Source organism: Acanthisitta chloris, unplaced genomic scaffold (assembly GCF_000695815.1).
Source record: "Acanthisitta chloris isolate BGI_N310 unplaced genomic scaffold, ASM69581v1 scaffold7999, whole genome shotgun sequence".
Taxonomy (NCBI): Eukaryota; Metazoa; Chordata; class Aves; order Passeriformes; family Acanthisittidae; genus Acanthisitta; species Acanthisitta chloris.
The window spans coordinates 4371-22971 of NW_008691921.1; the positions used below are offsets into that span (position 1 = coordinate 4371).

General features: G+C 48.4%; 1 protein-coding gene across 3 annotated transcripts in view; it reads left to right on the top strand.

The window, feature by feature from the left end:
* FBXO25 (F-box protein 25) overlaps positions 1–17453 on the top strand; it is a 20744-nt gene extending 3291 nt beyond the window's left edge. The window contains exons 2-10 of one of the 3 annotated variants that reach the window (XM_009082420.1): positions 2971–3080; positions 4372–4421; positions 5210–5302; positions 8545–8638; positions 9342–9526; positions 11472–11654; positions 13596–13739; positions 14849–14875; positions 17364–17453. In XM_009082420.1, coding sequence (XP_009080668.1) covers positions 2971–3080; positions 4372–4421; positions 5210–5302; positions 8545–8638; positions 9342–9526; positions 11472–11654; positions 13596–13739; positions 14849–14875; positions 17364–17453 — 976 coding nt within the window. The remainder of the gene's footprint in view (positions 1–2970; positions 3081–4371; positions 4422–5209; positions 5303–8544; positions 8639–9341; positions 9527–11471; positions 11655–13595; positions 13740–14848; positions 14876–17363) is intronic. The other 2 variants (XM_009082421.1, XM_009082422.1) reach the window with 2 other exon arrangements.
* The last annotated feature ends 1148 nt before the right edge of the window (positions 17454–18601 follow it).

The window sequence follows — 18601 nt, forward strand, 5'->3', positions numbered from 1 at the left end:
AACACACATCATCACTTATGTAGGAATGACTTAAGTCACTTGGAATAATGCTGGAATAGTTGCACATTAGCTCCATTTATGGAAGATAAGGTAGAAAACAGTGAGAGTTCTGTAGCTCTTACTTACCTGCATAATGAACATTAGTGTAAGTGAAGAGTCTCAAGGTATAGAGAGCTGGAAATGTGGCTGAGGCAGTGTCGTTCCAGCTCTCTGGGCTCAGTGCTGGCCCTGATACCTGTAAATTTGAGCACAGGAGATATTTCCAGTGCCATGGCACTGTGTCCTGGAAGCTTGGTGGGGCAGAGGAGCTTGGTGGGGTGGCACTGCCTTACAGAATGCTGTGTGAGTACCTTTCCATGCCTGCAGCTCAGGAATCAAGCTCTCCTGGGCTTTCCTTCTGAGGCAAAAGGAGAATCAGACTAGTAAGACTTTGCTGATGGTGAGTCTTTGTGTGTTAGGCTCATAGGAATATTTGGGCTGGCGGGTTGCTCATCGCAGTCTGCTGTGCCTCTTGTCCAGTTCTGTGGGTGAGAGACAGTGCTCAGGAGAGTGGTGTTGGCACTGGGTGGAAGTGCTTGGGTTTGAATCTAGTCAGAGATAGTTTTGGTGTTTGACAAATTTATGGTCAATATAAATGTATTGGTGTATATGGATTAGGGTTGAGGGGTTGCAGCAGTGACAGGTTAAGGGTTGGACTCGATGGTCTCAGAGGTTCCTCCAGCCTTGATGGTTCTGTGATAATAATGTTGTTGGTGCAGGTTCTTCCATGCATGGTCAAGCTGTAAGTGGCTTTGAGTCTCTTCTAAAACACTTAGTGTGCTTTATATGTACTTGCATGACTTGAAGGCCACGGTCAGAGAAGCAGGGGGATGAGGAGGAATAGCTGGAGCTCAGATATGCCACAATCTCCATCATTTGAAGTATCAGACCCAAGAGGTTATTTAAATACTGCTGTGAAATTACTCTGCTGAAAGAGCTGAGATTCCTGCATGCTTTATCTAGGGTATTGTAGTTCCGAGGACACCGAGTACTTTGCTTTTAAAAGCTCTGGAATCATTTTTCGTGCAGTGCGTCATCGAGGCAGGAGGTAAGAATAGCTGTGAATTGGCAGTGTTCTGTGTTCAAATCCTCCCAGGTGCTCTCGGGTGTCATGTGCAGCACTGGGATAAAAACACTCCATTTGCTCTCTTGTATTGTTGCTCTCTCCTCCTTTGTTCTGCCTCAGCTTGGTGTTTGAGGGGCCAGGCATTGCCTGGGGGTGGTGGAGCAGCGTTATTCCAGCTCTGCAGGTTGCTGCAGGGAGCATAGCAACCTGTGATCCTGCATCTCCTGCATCTCTTTCTGTTCCTGTGTTCCTGCATCTCCTTCTGGTGCCTGTGGGACCCTTGGCCTCCATGCCTTCCTTCAGACCTGTCAGGAAGAGTGGTGGTGTTCACAGGCCAGCAGGGACAGGCTCTCCGTGTGAAGGGAGACAGAACATGAGCACATCACAGCAGATCCTCAGGGAGAAGAGTCCAGTTTGGAGAGGCACTGGGCTATTGCCCAGGGAGGTGGTGCAGTCACCATCCCTGGAGGTGTTTCAGAGGTGTCTGATGTGGCACTGCAGGATCTGGGTTAGGGTTTAGGGGTTCCAGCAGTGACAGGTTAGTGGCTGGACTGGATGATCTCAGAGGTCTCTAAAAAGACATGAAGAGTTCCAGGAATGTTGCAGGCTAATTTGGATGTTGGACAGAAGTGTTTGAAGCAAGCTAGAGCAATAAAAACCCAGAGCTCTTTTGCAGTGTTGTTTGGTTATCCCCTCAACAGGTGGTTCAAACCTGAAAATTTTACTTGCATGAACTAGTAGCAAGAGACTCAAATAACTTGATTTTTGCCACTCAGTGCCCAAATGCAAGTCATATTTGCATAAACTGGTGTCCAGTTTGCAATGTTCAGCTGTTGTCATTTGAGGTTCCACCTGATAAAGTCTGATTAAAACCAGTAATGGATGTGAGGAGTTTTCTGTAGTTTTGTTGTCAAAGGGTAATAATGGAGAAATAAAGCAGTCCTAGAGTCACTTCACTCCCACGTATCCTTAGTGACTCTGGTGGTCTGTGCAAGACTGTGACCTTCCCAGTGCTGGAGAAATGAACACCCATTCCTATCTGTGTTGCTGATCCTTATAGCTATCTGCAAAAATGCAGAGACCTTTATGAAACTCTGCATTCCCTGCAGCATGGGCAGTTTTTCCCTGTGTATGAGTCTTAGAAAGTTTAGTTATCCAACAAAACCGTTTTAATAGTTTCTTGTATATACATGTATTCATATATTCACACCACAGATGTACTTTGCACATCTCTTGGGTGCAGTCCTCAGTGCTGGGTCCTGCAGGTGACTGTCAGAAGTGGCAGAGATGAAGCTGAGTCCCTCTGGCAGGGACAGACCATTTGGTCCTTGCTGCTGTCTGAGCCACTGGTGACTCCTGTGCTATGGAGTGTTGTGGCTCCAGCGTTGGTTAACAGAAAGGACTTTCTCTGCCCCAGAGGTGACAGAGAGATGTCTGTGCTGTCTTTGTGCCCACACAGGGATGTGCTGTAGCTCTGCACTGACGTCGATCTGTGAGAGTTTCTCAAGCCTTGGGCCATTTCAGATGCTGAGTCTCTGCAGAGCTTTGCAGACAGACAGACACTGTCCAGCTAGGACTGTCTTCTCAGTGCTCCTCCCTAAACATCAGCCATGACCTACAGCATTCCTACTGGGAAGATCCTTTTGTGTATTTAATCAGTCTGGCACACACTCTAGCCCCACTGGGAAGAAGAGACCCAGACAGCTTCTCTCGAGATGTGTTGCTGTAGACAATCAGGTAGAGGAGCTTAATTAAGAACATGATTATTTTTTTTCCAGCTGGTAGACTTTGATGCAGAAAATTGTAAGCTGTTTGCATCTTAAATGTTTAATCACTGCTGTTCTAATTAGATGTTTGTATTTCAGCATCATAACTGGGAGTGATGAGAACGAAGAAGTATACAGTACTGAAGACTGTGAGTTTGCAGCCAAGAAAAGGAAAAAGGATCACTGTAGGGATAGCACGGACTCACAGTGTAAGGATGTCTCACTTGCTTTACACTCCTGCACGCTGTGACAGTCACTCATTTGTACCTGCCTCAGAGCAGCCTTCCCTCACGTTCCCTTCTGTCCTGCCAACACCTTCTGGTGTCAGAGCAACACGTCTCGAGTGAGCCGTGCTCTCTGTTGTGTGCTGGTTTTTTTCCCCAGAGGTAACTCCTTGATGAATAGTAATTGCTGAGTAATGAATGTCTTCTGATGCCAAGCACTGTTAGGTGTTGTGGACTAGTTTTGAATTAAGTTCTTCTGGATGCTCAGGAGAACTTCTGCTTCCCAAAGCAGCTGTTTATTTTTGCTGAGTTCAAATTCTGATCAGTCATAGAACTCCAGAGTCAGTTCATGGATAACTGTATTTTGTCATCATACCTATATCTCTTGATGAAGACTTTATCAGTGCTGAAATTCTTGAAGAAAAGACCCTTTAAAAATACTAAAATCTGAAAGCCATTTTGCCAGTTCTCATCTGTAAGATCACTTGTGCTTTGGACTGCAGATGTGTATGGCAGCAGCTGCCTTCCTGAAGCAGTGAATTTGGTACAGTAGGTAAGAAAAGGAAAGCTGCTTAGCAGCTTTTGGCATTTCTGATGCTGTGACCTCGAGATGATCACCATGACCTGCCCATTGCAGCGCTGCTGCTGCAGAGATGGTCGTTTCTGATGCTGTGACCTCGAGATGAGCACCATGACCTGCCCGTTGCAGCGCTGCTGCTGCAGAGATGGTGCTGCAGGGAGCTGCAGGCTCCCCAGCCTGTCTGGGCTCACAGGTTGAAGGCTCAGGTGGCTGAGTGTCTCACTTGGCGACACGCAGCACTTTGGGAGCTGCAGGTCTGCCCAGCTGCCTGTGGGAGTGTGGTGGGTCTGAGTTCCCTGCAGCAGTCTGCAGTTTGACCCCATCAGTGTGGAACGGGCCCCTGTACAGGAGGGGATGGATTAGAGGGGTCAGGAATGCAAAGGTTACCTATTTCTGCTGTACTTCTAAATGCTGAGGAGCCAGTTGTGTCAAAAAGTGTGATTTGCCCAATGTGTGCCAACTCTTTTGGTTTTAGAAAATATTATATAACTTTTCCATTGTTTTCTTGAAGTACAGAACTTGTGAACATTTTAGTCATCTTTGCTGCCTTTATAAACTCCCTTCATTAGAACTGGTCTTTCCTTTCTCCAACCCTATGAAGCATCTTATTGACCATGGAATGTTCAGTTCCTTTCTAGAAGGCACAATGGATGTGGAAGCCTAAAATGCTGATATGCTGACTTTTTTCTGTTTCAGGTTTTTATCGTGAGAAGTGGATTTATGTTCATAAAGAAAGCACCAGGGAAGTAAGTCTGCATGCTCTGAGTCAGTTCCTGCAATCTTTGGGCATCCTGACTGGCAGAGAGCACAGTGAAAAAAGCACTTGTGCCCTGCACTCTTAGGGGTTGTATTTTGCTCTTCCTGGCACGCAGAGCACACCTGCTCGTGGTGGGGCAGAGGCATGGGTCCATGGGTCACTGTGGCAGAGGTGAGGGAACTGGCAAGATGCACATACAGTTCTCCACTGCTTCTCCAAGCCCATCTGTCTCTGTACTGTCTGACTTCAGCTTCAGCCCAAACTGAGTGTGTTTGCAGAGGCAGAGAAGTGCCTGAAAAGAAGGTGCCTAAACTTCTTAGCACCAGGAAATAAATTCTAGATGTTGAGACCATTTGTTCTTCCAGTGCAAGGAGCAGCTGGCTGTGTTCTTGCCCTCAGGTGTGACTCAGCTCATTCTCATGGTTGTGGGCTCTGCTGTGCGAGGAAGCTCCTGGTGCTGAGGCCTGTGGGGAGTGGCAGAGCCAGGACTGGCCATGCAGGAGTGAGAAGGCTCCCAGGGCACTCGCAGGCAGTGGCTCCAGGCTGCCCCAGCAGTGTGGGCTGAAAGGCCTTGCTGCAGAGCCATATTGCCTGTGTACCTGGAGGTTCCAAACAGCAGGTCTGACTCCATCTGTTCTACGGCACATTAACGCTTGAGTCTAGGTCCATTCTTATTCCATGGAATACCTGACACTGGCTGTGTGTCGGGATGTTTTTCTGAGTGTTCTGCTCAATTTTCTGTCTTTGCGTTCAAAGTGTGTTTGTTCCCCTTGTCAGAGACATGGCTACTGCACCTTGGGAGAAGCTTTTAACCGCCTGGACTTCTCCAGTGCCATTCAGGACATCAGGAGGTTCAACTACGTGGTCAAGGTAAGCTCCTGATCCCATGTGCACGTTACAAAATGCATCTGTTCGTGTGCCCACGGGTGCCAGCAAATCACTGTGCACTGAAGAGCTGATGGTTGGTGACTGTAAATCCCCTGTCTGTCTGTATCTTACGCTGTGCAAAGCCACTTCAAACGGAGTCGTGTTCCGTCGGTGCAAACTCCTGGTGCTGTTTGGAGGCTGTTTGTGAGGAGGAGGGTGATGGCCAGTGTGCTGTGTGCTTAGAGAGGAGCACTGATGGTGGTTCCAGCTGTTGTTCCTCAGTCTGAGGTAGTGAACTGAGGCAAAATAACTTCTGTGCAACCAGAAATAGCAAAGTAGGATTCATCTTAAATATACTTTGCTGCACCTTAAATAGGCTTAAAATAGCTATTTCCAGAAGAGTATTTGATGTGTAAATGTTCTGCAGTTTCTGTTTCTTCTACAGCTTCTTAACATTCCTGTGATTCCTGGCACACTTTCTTTTAAGTCTAGGACAAGATATCTCTGCATTTATCTCTGTTGACATCGTTAAAACTGGAGACTTCACCCTTAAGTTCCTCTGTGCCTAACCAGCTGCCCACCTGAAAATACCTGTTCTGTGACATTCTGATCTTTTTCTAGCTCTGGGGTTTTTCTTGTCGTCTAACCTGAGGGAGTAAAGTGCTTGTCCCAGCTCCTAGAGGAGCTCAAGATGTGAGTCATATCGGACCTAGAGTTCAGCTCAGCGGTGAGGCTGTTCACAAATAATGTAGTGCTTGGAATGCATCCAGGGCTTGGAAAGACACAAATTGAGATTGAATAAACACACCAGGAGAACACCCTTACCACCAGGACGTGGAGTGTTTGCAGAGACAACACGCCCTGTCCATCCTTGTTGAGGCTGAGGCAGTGTGCTATACTCCCAGAAAAACACAAAGGCTTTGCCACCAGGCTCGTGGTCAGGGCACTTGCCTGGTGTGCTCCCCTTGCAGTTTTCTTCTGGTATGTGTGTGTGTTGTGGTTTGGGACAGCACTTTGCAATGCTGTTTTGGGAGCAGAATCAAGAACCTTGGCCTTTCCCAAGGCTTTTCAGCCTGAACAGTAGGGAGAAGCAAGAAAAGCACCTAAGAAGATGATTTGTGTTACAAATGGTGTCAGCCTCGAGTGCCTCCCTTGAATGGGAAACAGGTGGAGTGAATGCAGACCTGGAATTGTACGTGTGGTTTAGGTGCTGCAGTGCCTATGCTGAGCTGCTTGGAACAGCTGATCAGAACCAAGTGCAGAGTCTGAGCACACTGACCAGTTTGTCTCCAGTTCACCAAAGAGTACAAGATGCTGGGTCAGCCAGCCAGGACTGAGCTCGTGAGAAAGGAGCAGCACTTCAAAACTCAGAACCTTGGCAATCCAAACCATTATTCTGCCGACAGCAGGCCCTAAGAAATCTGAAATCTAAAATTCCAGGCACACTTTCAAAGTCCTTTTAACGTTTTAGAACTTACCTGAAATATCTAGAATTGTCTTACAAGTACAAAAATGTGATACCTTTGCATCAGTTCCTCTGAGGTGATGGAGGCAAACTGACTTCTATCAGCAGGTGCAGAAGACCTTGAAAGTCGCTGAGCTGCTAATGAATATGATGGATATGAGTGACAGCTGCTGCTCATTCCGTGGCCATAGAACTGCTTGGCTTGAGAGACACGTGTGGTGTCCCAGCGGATGAGCCAGAAGGTCTGTGGGGGATGTCAGTGGTATGGAAGCTGCTCAGACTCCTAGGGAGATGTTCAGTCTGCTCCCTCAGCTGGTAAGCCAGCCTGCAGCTGAGGTCCCCTGCAAGGAGCAGGTTACCCCATGCCCATCTGCTTTGTGGGAGCTCCCAGTGCCTCCTGGAATGGTGGAGACACTTCGTGCAGACCACATGGAACGCGGTGTAGCGATTCCGATTTCTGCTCTAAGGTCTACTCCTAGTTACCTGCGGACACAGGGATGATGAGTTGTGTGTGCTGCCCTGCTTGCATTTAAGGTAGCAAGGTATAAACCATGAACACATTATTTAAAGACCAACCCCTACTGGATAGCTCTTCTTTGATCCCAGACTGCCAAGATGCTCCATTGTGATTCCCCAGCTAACTACAGATCTCCCAGTCCTTATGAGAAGTTAACATGCCCAGGACCTTGTGGGGTGGGCAGTGATGGGGAGGAGGTGGGATCAGCTGCTTCCTTGTACTTGTTTGTGCTGTAGGACATTGGTAATTTCTTAGCTGTTCAGTAATTGAGTTTGATATGGGTGGGTGTTTTCCACATTTCTGGTTGAGTAAACAGGTGATCCATTCAAAGTTACAACCTTGACTGTACAGCATCAGCCATGGCTGTGGATGTCTCGGTGAGCCTGAACCTGTCAGGTCCTTCTGCTCCTGTACCTGCTGAAATGGTCTTAATCCTTGCATAGTTACTGTCCCTGAAACAGGGATCCTCATTAAAATCAGTGGGGTGGAGTTTGTTTCCCTGATTTGATCTTTCACTGAATTCTTTGTAAATTAATCCCGAAAAGCACACGCTTGGCTGAGCTGGCAAAGTGCCAGAGGCCTCGGGGTTATAAATCAGACTGAAAGGCTCTGGGAGTGCTGAGACAGGTCCTGGTGTCTGTTACACAGTCTTTGCTTCTGTTTGACTCCATCAGGAGAACCATCTCCTTTCCCAGCACAGATTGTTTTGTCAGGGATCCTGCAGAGACGCCAGAAGGAACGTTATTAAATCAGGGAGAGAACAGGTGCATTCCCTCCTGCTCCAGAGGAAAATGGATGTTGAGTGAAGTGTCAAAGTGCTGGTTCAGGAGTGAAGATACAGGATCATTTTTGGCAGGCTTAGCCCCTGCTCACCCTCTGTGCCAGTAGTTGATGCTGTCCCACAGGGCAGAGCCCTGCTGGGCAGTGCTGCTGTCTGCTCCCTGCTCCCTTCCCTCTGTGTTGGGAACACTCGTTCTGGATCGATCCCTGCCAAGCTCAGTGCCACACATTGGCACACTGGCACAGCATCAGAGCCTCTCTTGTACTTCACACTGAGACCATTTTTGCTGAAGAGGTAATGGGATGCCAGTGGGAATGCCTAAAGCTTCCCGGGCTGGTGTTCCTTTGTGTTCTGAGCTCTGCAGTGATATTGTCAGGTGCTGCTGCAGTGCTCTGGGCTGCAGAGGTGAGGGATGTACTGAGAGTGCTCTACATGTGTTTCAAAACCATCCTGCCCTTCTGAGCTTTAATTCTCTGTCCCAGCTTTTGCAGTTAATTGCCAAGTCCCAGCTGACCTCCCTGAGCGGAGCAGCACAGAAGAACTACTTCAACATCTTGGACAAGATTGTGCGGAAGGGTAAGGCCCAGGGTCTGTGATCTGCTCGCTGGGGTTTGGCTGCTGACTCTCCTGCAGCTGGTGTTGTTTTGTTGGGTTTATTACTGGTTCTGTGTGGGGAGACAAGGCAGTGGCAATACTTCAGGAGGGAAGGGTTTGGTAGCTCCCATCCCACAGCTGCAGGAAGTTGTTTTCTCCTGGTTATCAAATCACGTCTTTTGGCGCAGGTTGGTGAAATGAAGTGACTGTTAGATTCTGTTCAGACACTCTTGGTTACTATTCACTGATGCTCTTCATGAAACGTGGAAGCTTTTAGAGGAATAGCAGGTTTGTTTCTAAGCTTGCAGGACGAGCTGAGACTCACAGGAGGTAACTGGTTTGTCATTCAAAAGTGATTCCATCCTGTTGATTGATTATCCTGGCAGCCACACGAAGTGGAGCTGTAGCAGTATCCACTTTGAGCAGGAGAAATTGGATTTGTAGCTAGTTGTTTATCACCAAGTTTATGAAATGCATGGCATGAAATGTTATTTCCCTGGGAAGTTAGTGATTGATCTTGTGTGTGTGGAACAGCGTTGATGAGTGTCGTGGTGGGAGTCAGGGCAGCTCTTCCTGCACAGACCCTCGAGCTCTAATGAGTTCAGCTGAAAAAAGGGTGATCAGTCCCAGCTCTTACCTCGGTTAACTCATTAACCACAACTCTTTGGTTTGGTTTGTTTTCCAGTCATGGAAGACCAATATAACCCACGACTAATCAAAGATCTCCTGCAGGATCTGAGTTCCACTCTCTGTATACTGATCAGGGGAGTAGGAAAATCTGTGCTGGTAGGGAACATCAATATTTGGATTTGTCGACTGGAAACGATCCTTCTGTGGCAGCAACAGCTGAAAAACCTCCAGATGAACAAGGTATGCTCTTAGACCATGTTAAACAGTGCTTGGGTGAGGGGAGTGGTAGCAGAATCTGGCTGTGATAGTAAGTGAGCCAAGTTTCAGATGCACTTCAAACAGCTCCACTTGTTTGCTTTGTTTTTCAAGAAGCAATGTGAGATTAATGCAACGGAATCAATTTTCTGGTGTTCTAATTGCTGTTTGCTAACGAGGGCTGCTGCAGTATCTGTGCTGCTGGACTGAGGGAGAGATGTGTGGATAGAATTGCTCTGCTCAGCCATATAAGTTTCAAAACTTTTGTCTCTAGATTGACAGAGATGGGAAAAACCCACCAATTTTTAATTCCAAAGTAGATTCTCTACAAATGAAGAAATAAACATCTAAAAGGCATTTTAGAGGTGTATCAAGGAAACAGAAAGGAAATACTCAAGTAGCAATTTTACAGCTTTGCTCATTAGCACAGTTGGGCTTTGTAGAAAAGGATAATGATAATAATCCAACAGCATCTGGATTCTGGTCATGAGGCTTTGTCCAAGGCATGTGGCAGGCACTGCTCCCACGTTTTAGGGTGGAAACCTCTGAGGGTGAGCAGCAAGTGTTCCTTGGGTTCCTCCTGGAGGAAGAAACGCTGCAAGGTACTGCTCACATAAAGCCACACAAGCATTTCCCCTGTCAGCCTTCAGCCAGGAGACCTTGGAATGGTCTGTGCTGTGTGGCTGAATAAACCAGGGGCTTGGGGAGTAGGAAGGAGACGTGGGAACCTGGGCCTGGCAGTGTGAGAGCATCAGGTGGAGCATGGCGAGCGCTGGGGCACTGCGGAGGAACTGCCTGCAGCCCTGGGCCCTGTGCCCTGGCACTGGGGCTCCACAGTCAGTGCTGCCTGCAGCCCTGGGCCCTGTGCCCTGGCACTGGGGCTCCACAGTCAGTGCTGCCTGCAGCCCTGGGCCCTGTGCCCTGGCACTGGGGCTCCACAGTCAGTGCTGCCTGCAGCCCCGGGCCCTGTTGGCACTGGGGCTCCACAGTCAGTGCTGCCTGCAGCCCTGGGCCCTGTGCCCTGGCACTGGGGCTCCACAGTCAGTGCTGCCTGCAGCCCTGGGCCCTGTGCCCTGGCACTGGGGCTCCACAGTCAGTGCTGCCTGCAGCCCTGGGCCCTGTGCCCTGGCACTGGGGCTCCACAGTCAGTGCTGCCTGCAGCCCTGGGCCCTGTGCCTTGCACTGGGGGCTCCACAGTCAGTGCTGCCTGCAGCCCTGGGCTCTGTGCCCTGGCACTGGGGGCTCCACAGTCAGTGCTGGGGGTTGTCCCACTGAAGTTCAGCAGAGCTCTGGGTGAAACACAGTCCTCATGAAAACTCCTCGGTGCTCAGACCTGCCATCCCTGCAGAATTCCTCCTTTACTGTCTCCACACTTCAGGAATTGCTCTGCTCTCTTCTGCCTCTGACTTGTGTGATGCTCTTGCTCTGTATTTCTGATCTCCAGTCCTGTGTTCTGTCCTTGCTCTACTTGCCTTATGTGCTCTCTGTTTCCTAATAACAGCTGGGAAACTAGTGATACTACAAGTGAGAAATAACTGGTTCACACCTTTATCCTAGCCAGGGCTTTGGCACTCTGATTTCAGAGGTGGAACTGAACATAATGTATTGGTGGTTTTCAAGACTGTATACTATTATTTTGTAAGAAGTGTTCTAAAGTGATTTGAGATTTAAATAACTTAGGATATGTTTGTTTTAACAGTAGGAAAGCTATAAGTTATAAAACTGCAGCCTGTAGCTCCTTCTGTACCTGCAGGCATTGAAGCTTTCAGCCACAGCAGTTAGACAATAATGGTAGCCAGGAATTAACCATAGGTGTTAGTGCTTTTGAGTAAACTGAACTGAGACCTGAGGTACCTCTGAAGTCAGAATCTTGTTTGTACCTTCTACTGCCAAGTTTTTGTGGTGTAAAGTCTTCAACTCTTCTTTCCAGCAAGTCAACACTGGTCTGACACTTAGTGACCTCCCTCTGCACATGCTGAACAACATCCTGTACAGGTTCTCTGATGGCTGGGACATTGTCACTCTGGGCCAGGTGACCCCAACCCTCTACATGCTCAGCGAGGACAGACAGTTGTGGAAAAAGCTGTGCCAGTACCATTTTGCAGAAAAGCAGGTGATGCACTGTGATTTGTCCCTTTGTCTTTGTGATGTGGTGTGCCAGCAGTGAAGTGTGAGATCCAAGTGTGGCACAGTGTTCTCCTGGGGGGCTTGGCTCCTGCTGCATACTGTGCTCAGCATGTCTGAGTTCAGGGTGACTGCTGGGCTGTGTCCTGGCATTCTGGTACACCATGTCTGTTGCAAGGTGGTTTTTTGCAAGCTGCACAACCCCCAAAAGTGCACAGAGGACACCTCTAGGGGCTGTTAGTACCCACAGCAGAGCTTGTTCTACTAACCAGGTAGGCAGGCAAGTTGCTTGAACCCTTAGGCTGCTTTAACAGTGTGGTGAAGCCAAAATGGGGTTTTGCACAAAAGCCTAGAACAAGTGCTTGAAGTTTTGAAATTAACAAGAAATGGTACCTTAGTGCTCTTTGTGAGGAGGTGACAGAAAGGTAATCTAGCAGTGACTCCAGAGTAAATGCTGTGACAAAAACCAGGTGAAAATAAGGCCATGAAAGCAGGAGTTAGCTCCTCAGAGCTGGAGGAAGAACTCTCAGAACCTAGTGCATCCCAGGCTGGAGGCAGCACACGTGCCCTTCAGTCTGACAGGCTGGAGTGGCACGCGTGGCTGGTGCCTGCCACGTTAGGCAGTGCTGGAGTGGAGAAGGCAGAAGTGAAGATCAGTACTTAGCTCATGTGCAGTTGACCCAAAGGAGCATTTTTTTGTGAGATAAGAGGCTTTAGAGTGAATTCCAGGAAGAAAATAGACCAAAGCAAGCTGAAAACCCTCCTTCAGGAGCAGCTCAGAATGCAGGGCGAGGCTGCAAGGAGGAGGAATTTCAGCTGATGTGGCAGTTGAGTGGGGTCTGAGGGTGGGTGAGGTAAGCTCCACTGAACAGTGCCAGACCTGGCTGGAGAGGCTGTTAGCAGTGCTGGGAAAGAGATCCTGGAAGGATTGCAGTGGCCTGTGCCCCAGGAAGGACACCTGAACACCGTGCTGCCACTCCACATTCCATTTCTTTCCAAGTGATTAGTGACAGAAATCTAATGATTGATTTTCCTGTATCAATTTCTGCTGCTTCTGTTTAAGAGTGACTTGCCCCAATAAGCTGCAGAATCAGGGTAGGCTGTTTTTTCTGTCCCCTGCAGTGCATTTGTTGAACCATTGAGACAACCTTGAGAACACACTTGGTGTCTGAAGAGCTGTTTTGGACAGAAGGAGAGCTCCACACAGGGAAGTGCAGTCCGAGGGGCAGTGTGTGCCCCACCAGGAGCTGCTCTGGCTGAAGCAAGGCCCAGTATGTTAGCATTAACCACACTGAGTGGAGCAGAAACCTTTTGCAAACACACACCTAGTAAACCTTGGCTGTGTATTGAGCTGGGGAGAAGTAGCTGCTGTGCATCAGCTAACCTTGAGGTGCACATTAGGTCCTCAAGAAGTGCACCAGGCACTGGTTATTGCTGTCCTGGAAAGATCACAAGCCAGTGTGAAAAATAGTCATGTATGTGCTGTTAAAATTAAAGAAAAAGCAGTATTTGAATCCCTAGTTAATGTCTAAACAGAAAACCTCTCTCTGTAGTGCACAATCATGTTTTTAAATCTCATTCCTGAGTGGTTGTTATTAAAGAAGTGTAAAATTAATTACTTGCAGCTCTAAATACTGTTTTTGTTAAATGGTTCTTGACTATGATTAGAATCATTTCAAGACAGTAGTTAGATCAGCTGTGTATGGCCTACTTTTTCTTGGCAATATGCACCCTCCTATTTTTAGTCTTTTTCAGTCCATTTTTTGGCCAGGCTTCCCTCACAGCCTTGCAGAGGTGCCTGATGTCAGAAAACTGACTTCAGAGAGTTCCAGCTACAGAACTGCAGTTTAACTACCTTCCCCTCCTTCTCCTGTCCTTTACCTGGTTTGACTGCACCGGTTTTAAAGACAGTTATTAATTTTATGTGCAGTTCTGCAGGCATCTGATTCCCTCCGAGAAAGGTCACATTGACTGGAAGCTGATGTACTTTGCACTGCAGAAATACTACCCCATCAAGGAGCAGTACGGGGACACCCTGCACTTCTGTCGGCACTGTAGCATCCTCTTCTGGAAGGTAAGAGCCTCAAACAGACACGGAAGCTCAAACAGCTGCTGATGGCCATGTGAAAGGAAAGATATGCAGGTCATCCTCTTAGCTTTCTCTTGTGAAATGCGATTGATAACTAATATCTAACTTTAAAAGTGTGAAACTTCCATGTAAAATCAGTGTCGAATGCTAAAGTTGTTCTTTACCTTCCATTCTATCTCTTGATATCTTAACCCTGATACTCAGAACTGCAGTGGGAAGTGCCATGTGGAAAGAGCTGCACTCTGTGCCTGTTCCTCTCCCGCAGAGTTGTCAGGGCTGGCATGGAGCTGGTGTTCTGCAGCAGGGCAGGCAGTGCTCAGGGAGGGCTCCCTGGGCAGAGTCTGTGCTGTCAGTCTGGCTCTGTCCCCCGGGGGCCCTGGAGGAGCGTTTGAAGCCTCATTCAGAACATGTTTGATGCTGATTTTGGTGTTCAGTGTGGAGCACACGCTGTCCCAGAGGGTGGGGTTCCTTTGGGTAGGGCACTAACACACGTGAGCACTCAGTCCTGCTGTGGCTCTGGGCTGCACCATATGGTGAGAGCTCTTCAGTCCTGCAGCTGAACAGATCCACGTAGTGTTAAGTGGACAGCAAGAACCTTTGGAGAAACCTTAGCAAATACTCTCTTACATTCTAACTGAGGAAAGGAGTTGCTCTTATGTCATCTTTCTGTGATCTTTAGGGGAGTTGTGTCAATGTGAGGCTTTTCTGTTCCCCTGGGAGAGCCTGGGCTGTTTGACAGGCTGAGCTGGCTCTCCCAGAAACAGCCTGCAGTTACTGCTGCTGTGCCAAAGCTGAGTGTTGCCATGGGAGCCCTGCCAGGACTGATGTTCTGCTGGATGAATGGGGGGAAGGAGGTAGCTGGGATTGGCTTCAGCTGGGAACAGCTTGGGCATTTGCATGAGTGATAAGCTTCACACTTGGTTTTAGCCTTCTTGGGACTTGTGCTGGTTTTGGTGCTCACAAACCTGTTTGTGATTTGCCACAAGAATAAAAGACTCTTTCTAAATGGCATATGAACCTTAGCTTCAATAGACCTTAACTCTGCTTCTTTTACTTTATGGCTCTCCTTCCTGCTTCTCCTTCACGATCTCAAGGACTACCACCTTGCTTTGCTGCTCCAGGTACTTGTGTGTGTCTCCCTGTTCCCACTGCTGACTGTGCTGTCATGTCCCAGTGAACGTGTTGGTTTCTGTCTGATACTCTGGATTTCTGTTTCCCCACGTCAGTTTAGCAGCAGGATGTTTCGTGTTCCGTTCCGCAAATGATGACTTCCCATCTCGGTTCTCCGTCAGTTTTGTCTGTCATTACTGCTGTATTCCCTGTCAGTGCCGTTTAAGCCAAGCACCACAGTTCAGTTTCTGATGAGCACAGGGCCGTGGTGTCAGTGAGCTCAGCCAGATCTTGCCAAGAAATGGGTTTCTCTGCACTCCCTGGTGGGTTTCACTCAGCACTGAGAGGCAAATGATGACTTCCCATCTCGGTTCTCCGTCAGTTTTGTCTGTCATTACTGCTGTATTCCCTGTCAGTGCCGTTTAAGCCAAGCACCACAGTTCAGTTTCTGATGAGCACAGGGCCGTGGTGTCAGTGAGCTCAGCCAGATCTTGCCAAGAAATGGGTTTCTCTGCACTCCCTGGTGGGTTTCACTCAGCACTGAGAGCTGAAGAGTAACACGTTCCTCAGGTAACTCGGGTGCTGGAGTTCTGTAGCTTTATGAAGTCTCTGAACACACGTTCCCCAGACAGGCTGTGTGACCTGGCAGTGCTGGGGGAGGCAATTCTGAACGCGACGTGGTGAAAACACTCGCACAGAGCTTCGTCTTGTCCAGCCAGATACAGTCTGAGGGAAAAACTACACCGCCAGTAAACATTCCTTCTGGTGAATTGTAGTCTTAATCTAAAAGAATTCTGGTTTAACTTTGATACACTGAAAATCAATCTGATTTGATCACTATTTAGTGTAATTCCAATGAAATAAGTTTCACTTGGAAGGAGGAACACTCACAGGCAAGTTATGATTCTTCCTTTCAGTCCTCATCACTTCTTTCATGGTAAAATTTCTGTTTCTGTTGTTCTCAGCAATTAAAACCACCAAGAACTGATCTCTGAGGGGTTTTATTGGACCTGTAATTCCTGCCTGGCAGAGTTTTCCAAAGTGCTTTTACAATGATGTGCAGAGAAAGCAGCAGCGTGTTACGAGTTCTGTCCACAACATTCAGGGGTACAAATAAGCACTAAGGGAGGACAGACCAGAATTGCAGTGCTGATGGTGTTCCCTGGAAACCAGGGAAGCAGTGGCATGACACTGGCATGGCAATGGGCAGAGAAGGTGACAGTGCACTAGCAACTGCAGCCAAGTCCTCCAGTGTGAGGTAGCTCCTCCTCGCAGATGTCGCCTCAAGATGAAGGTGTTAGGTTAAACACTTTGGTCTTGGTCTCCTGTCCTTTCCCACCTGCAGCCTCCCCCAGTAGTTCTCCCTGGGCCCCTTTGTCTGGTTTTGCCTCTGTGTCGTGAGCCTCACAGCTGGGCCCCAGGTGATGCCAGAGCAGTGACTTCAACCCGTGGGAGGGTGAGGAGGTGACACCACGTGGTGTCTTGGTGTACTCCAGACTGAATGGGCACACAGGGAATTTATCTGTGGAGTGACATTTTTCACTGGAAAGCTGAGCAGTATTTGCAGTGTGCCTCACCCAGTGCACTCTGCTGCTGCAAAGGCTTTGGGTAGGAATGTGGCACCTTTGGCAGGACTTCTCTTTCTCAAGTTTCCAAGTGAGAAAAGAAATGGCAGCGAATTTCTTTTGTGGACTGAATTGCAAGTGACTTCCCTTCCTCTGGAGACAAAAGCGATGGAGACCACAGTGGTCTGTGATCTACTTGCTGTGTATTCATCTAGTTTTGGTGCCTCATGTGATGAGTTCATCAGCAGTGGTGGAAAAGAACAACCCCTGAAAACCTGGGGAGGACATTTCCTGAGCCTTACAGCAACACTGGCAATGGTGTTTGACCTCCCCATAGAACTGTCTGGGCCCTTCTCATCCCACCCTGTGTGTCCTTCCTTCAGGGGCTTCTAATGAGGTGCAAACCTGAACTGTTCATTGGAAGAGGAACTTGAACCATAAACTATCAGCCAGTTCTGCTGAGGTCAAGTTTCTGTGACATGACAGAAAGCCCTCCAGGCTTAAGGAATTTGTAGTGGCAAACCTCTCCATCCCATCCTGCTTTTCCTGGGTGCAGCTCCTGCTGTAGGGCAGTGCTCCGGGGGGAATGGGCAGGATCCAAAGGGGAGGGGAGGATGCTGTGGGAGAGGAGCAAAGCTGTAAGGCTGCTCAGGTGTCCTGAGGAAGTGTCTGCTGCTCTTTACTCTCAGGGCTCATTCTCCCCCTAGAGCTGACTTCAGCTTCTCATTGAGCAGATAACTTAATTTAGGTTCATCAAAGCACTTGCCTTTTCATCACACTTACCAAAAACTCATGGATGAGGAAGGTGACACTTTTTTTCAAGAGCTCCAACTCAGGTTCTGGTTTTGGTAGGGGGAGAGAGTTTTCCCCCTTTTTATTCTGCACTGAGGACTGTGAGCATGGAAAGAACTTACTGTTTTCCTCTCTTCTGCAGGACACAGGACACCCCTGCACAGCCAGTGACCCGAACACCTGCCTCATGCCAGTGTCTCCTCAGCACTTCATTGACCTCTTCAAGTTCTGAGGCACAGAGTAGCTGTTCTCCCGTGCTCGTGGCCGTTGTTGTGAAGAGTCAGGCAGGACATGTGATGCTTTTGTGCAATATATTTAAGTGTAATGTTTTGCTGTAGCTTAAACAAACGTGGGAGAGATTGTCGGACCGTGTATCTGGTGTGCTGCTTTGTGCAGGGAAGGCAGGAGGAGGGGAGACACGTTCAGGACATTTCTGTGTCAGGAGACCTGCAGTGGACTCTTCCCAAGTCCCAGGAGGACCATGGCAGTCCCAGCTCCAAGGCCGTTGCTTGTGGCGCTTGGTCAGAGTTATCTGGGGATGTCTGGAATGTTCTGTGGAGGAATTCAGCTCCTCCCACAGGGACAAGGGAGGGGTGTGCTGTTCATCCTCCTCTCCCACCCGCTGCTCTCAGAGCACCTCCATGTGAGACCATGTGAGCCTCTCCCAGGCTCTCCCTGCGAGCGCGGTGAGCTGGTGAGTGTCTGGCTGGTCCCAGCTGCTGTCCAACCCGTGGGTGAAGGAAGAGAACCAACCTTTGTACAGACGTCACGCAGAAGTATTTATTTTTCTGAAGGACTTTATGAACACATAACCTGTCTCAGCACATCCTGCAGAGCTCACGGGGCCCAGCTGGGGCCACTGGGAAGCTGATTTTTCTGATGGGAGCTGCAGCCTTCATTTATACTGTTTGGTATGTCTCAAATGCAACTGCATTAATTCATCTTCTAAGAAGAAGACATTACTGACACTTAATGAGGATGGAGTTCCTGGACTGGCACAGTCACTGTGCTGCCAACTGGGGCTCTAACCTCTCCTCAAGCTGTGGGGAACACTGCAAGACAGCCTGAGCTCAAGCACCTTCTGCCAAGTTAATCAGATGATAAATTCTCCAGGGAGCTATTTCCCTTCCATTCTGTAGGACAAAATGAATTGCTTGGCTTAGGCTGGTAAAGGAGAAATTAGGGAAGTTTTGGGTTTGTCAGTGAAATTTAACAGTATGTAATGTACAGAAAAATAAATCATGTACTATATTCTGCACTGCCTTGTTCTGAATCTAGTTTTGTACAGTGTAATAAATCATGATTTTATCTGTGACTCCTGGAAGTCTCCTGTGCATAGAGATGAGTCAGTTCTGTGAGCTCTCTGCTCCCTGTGTGTGC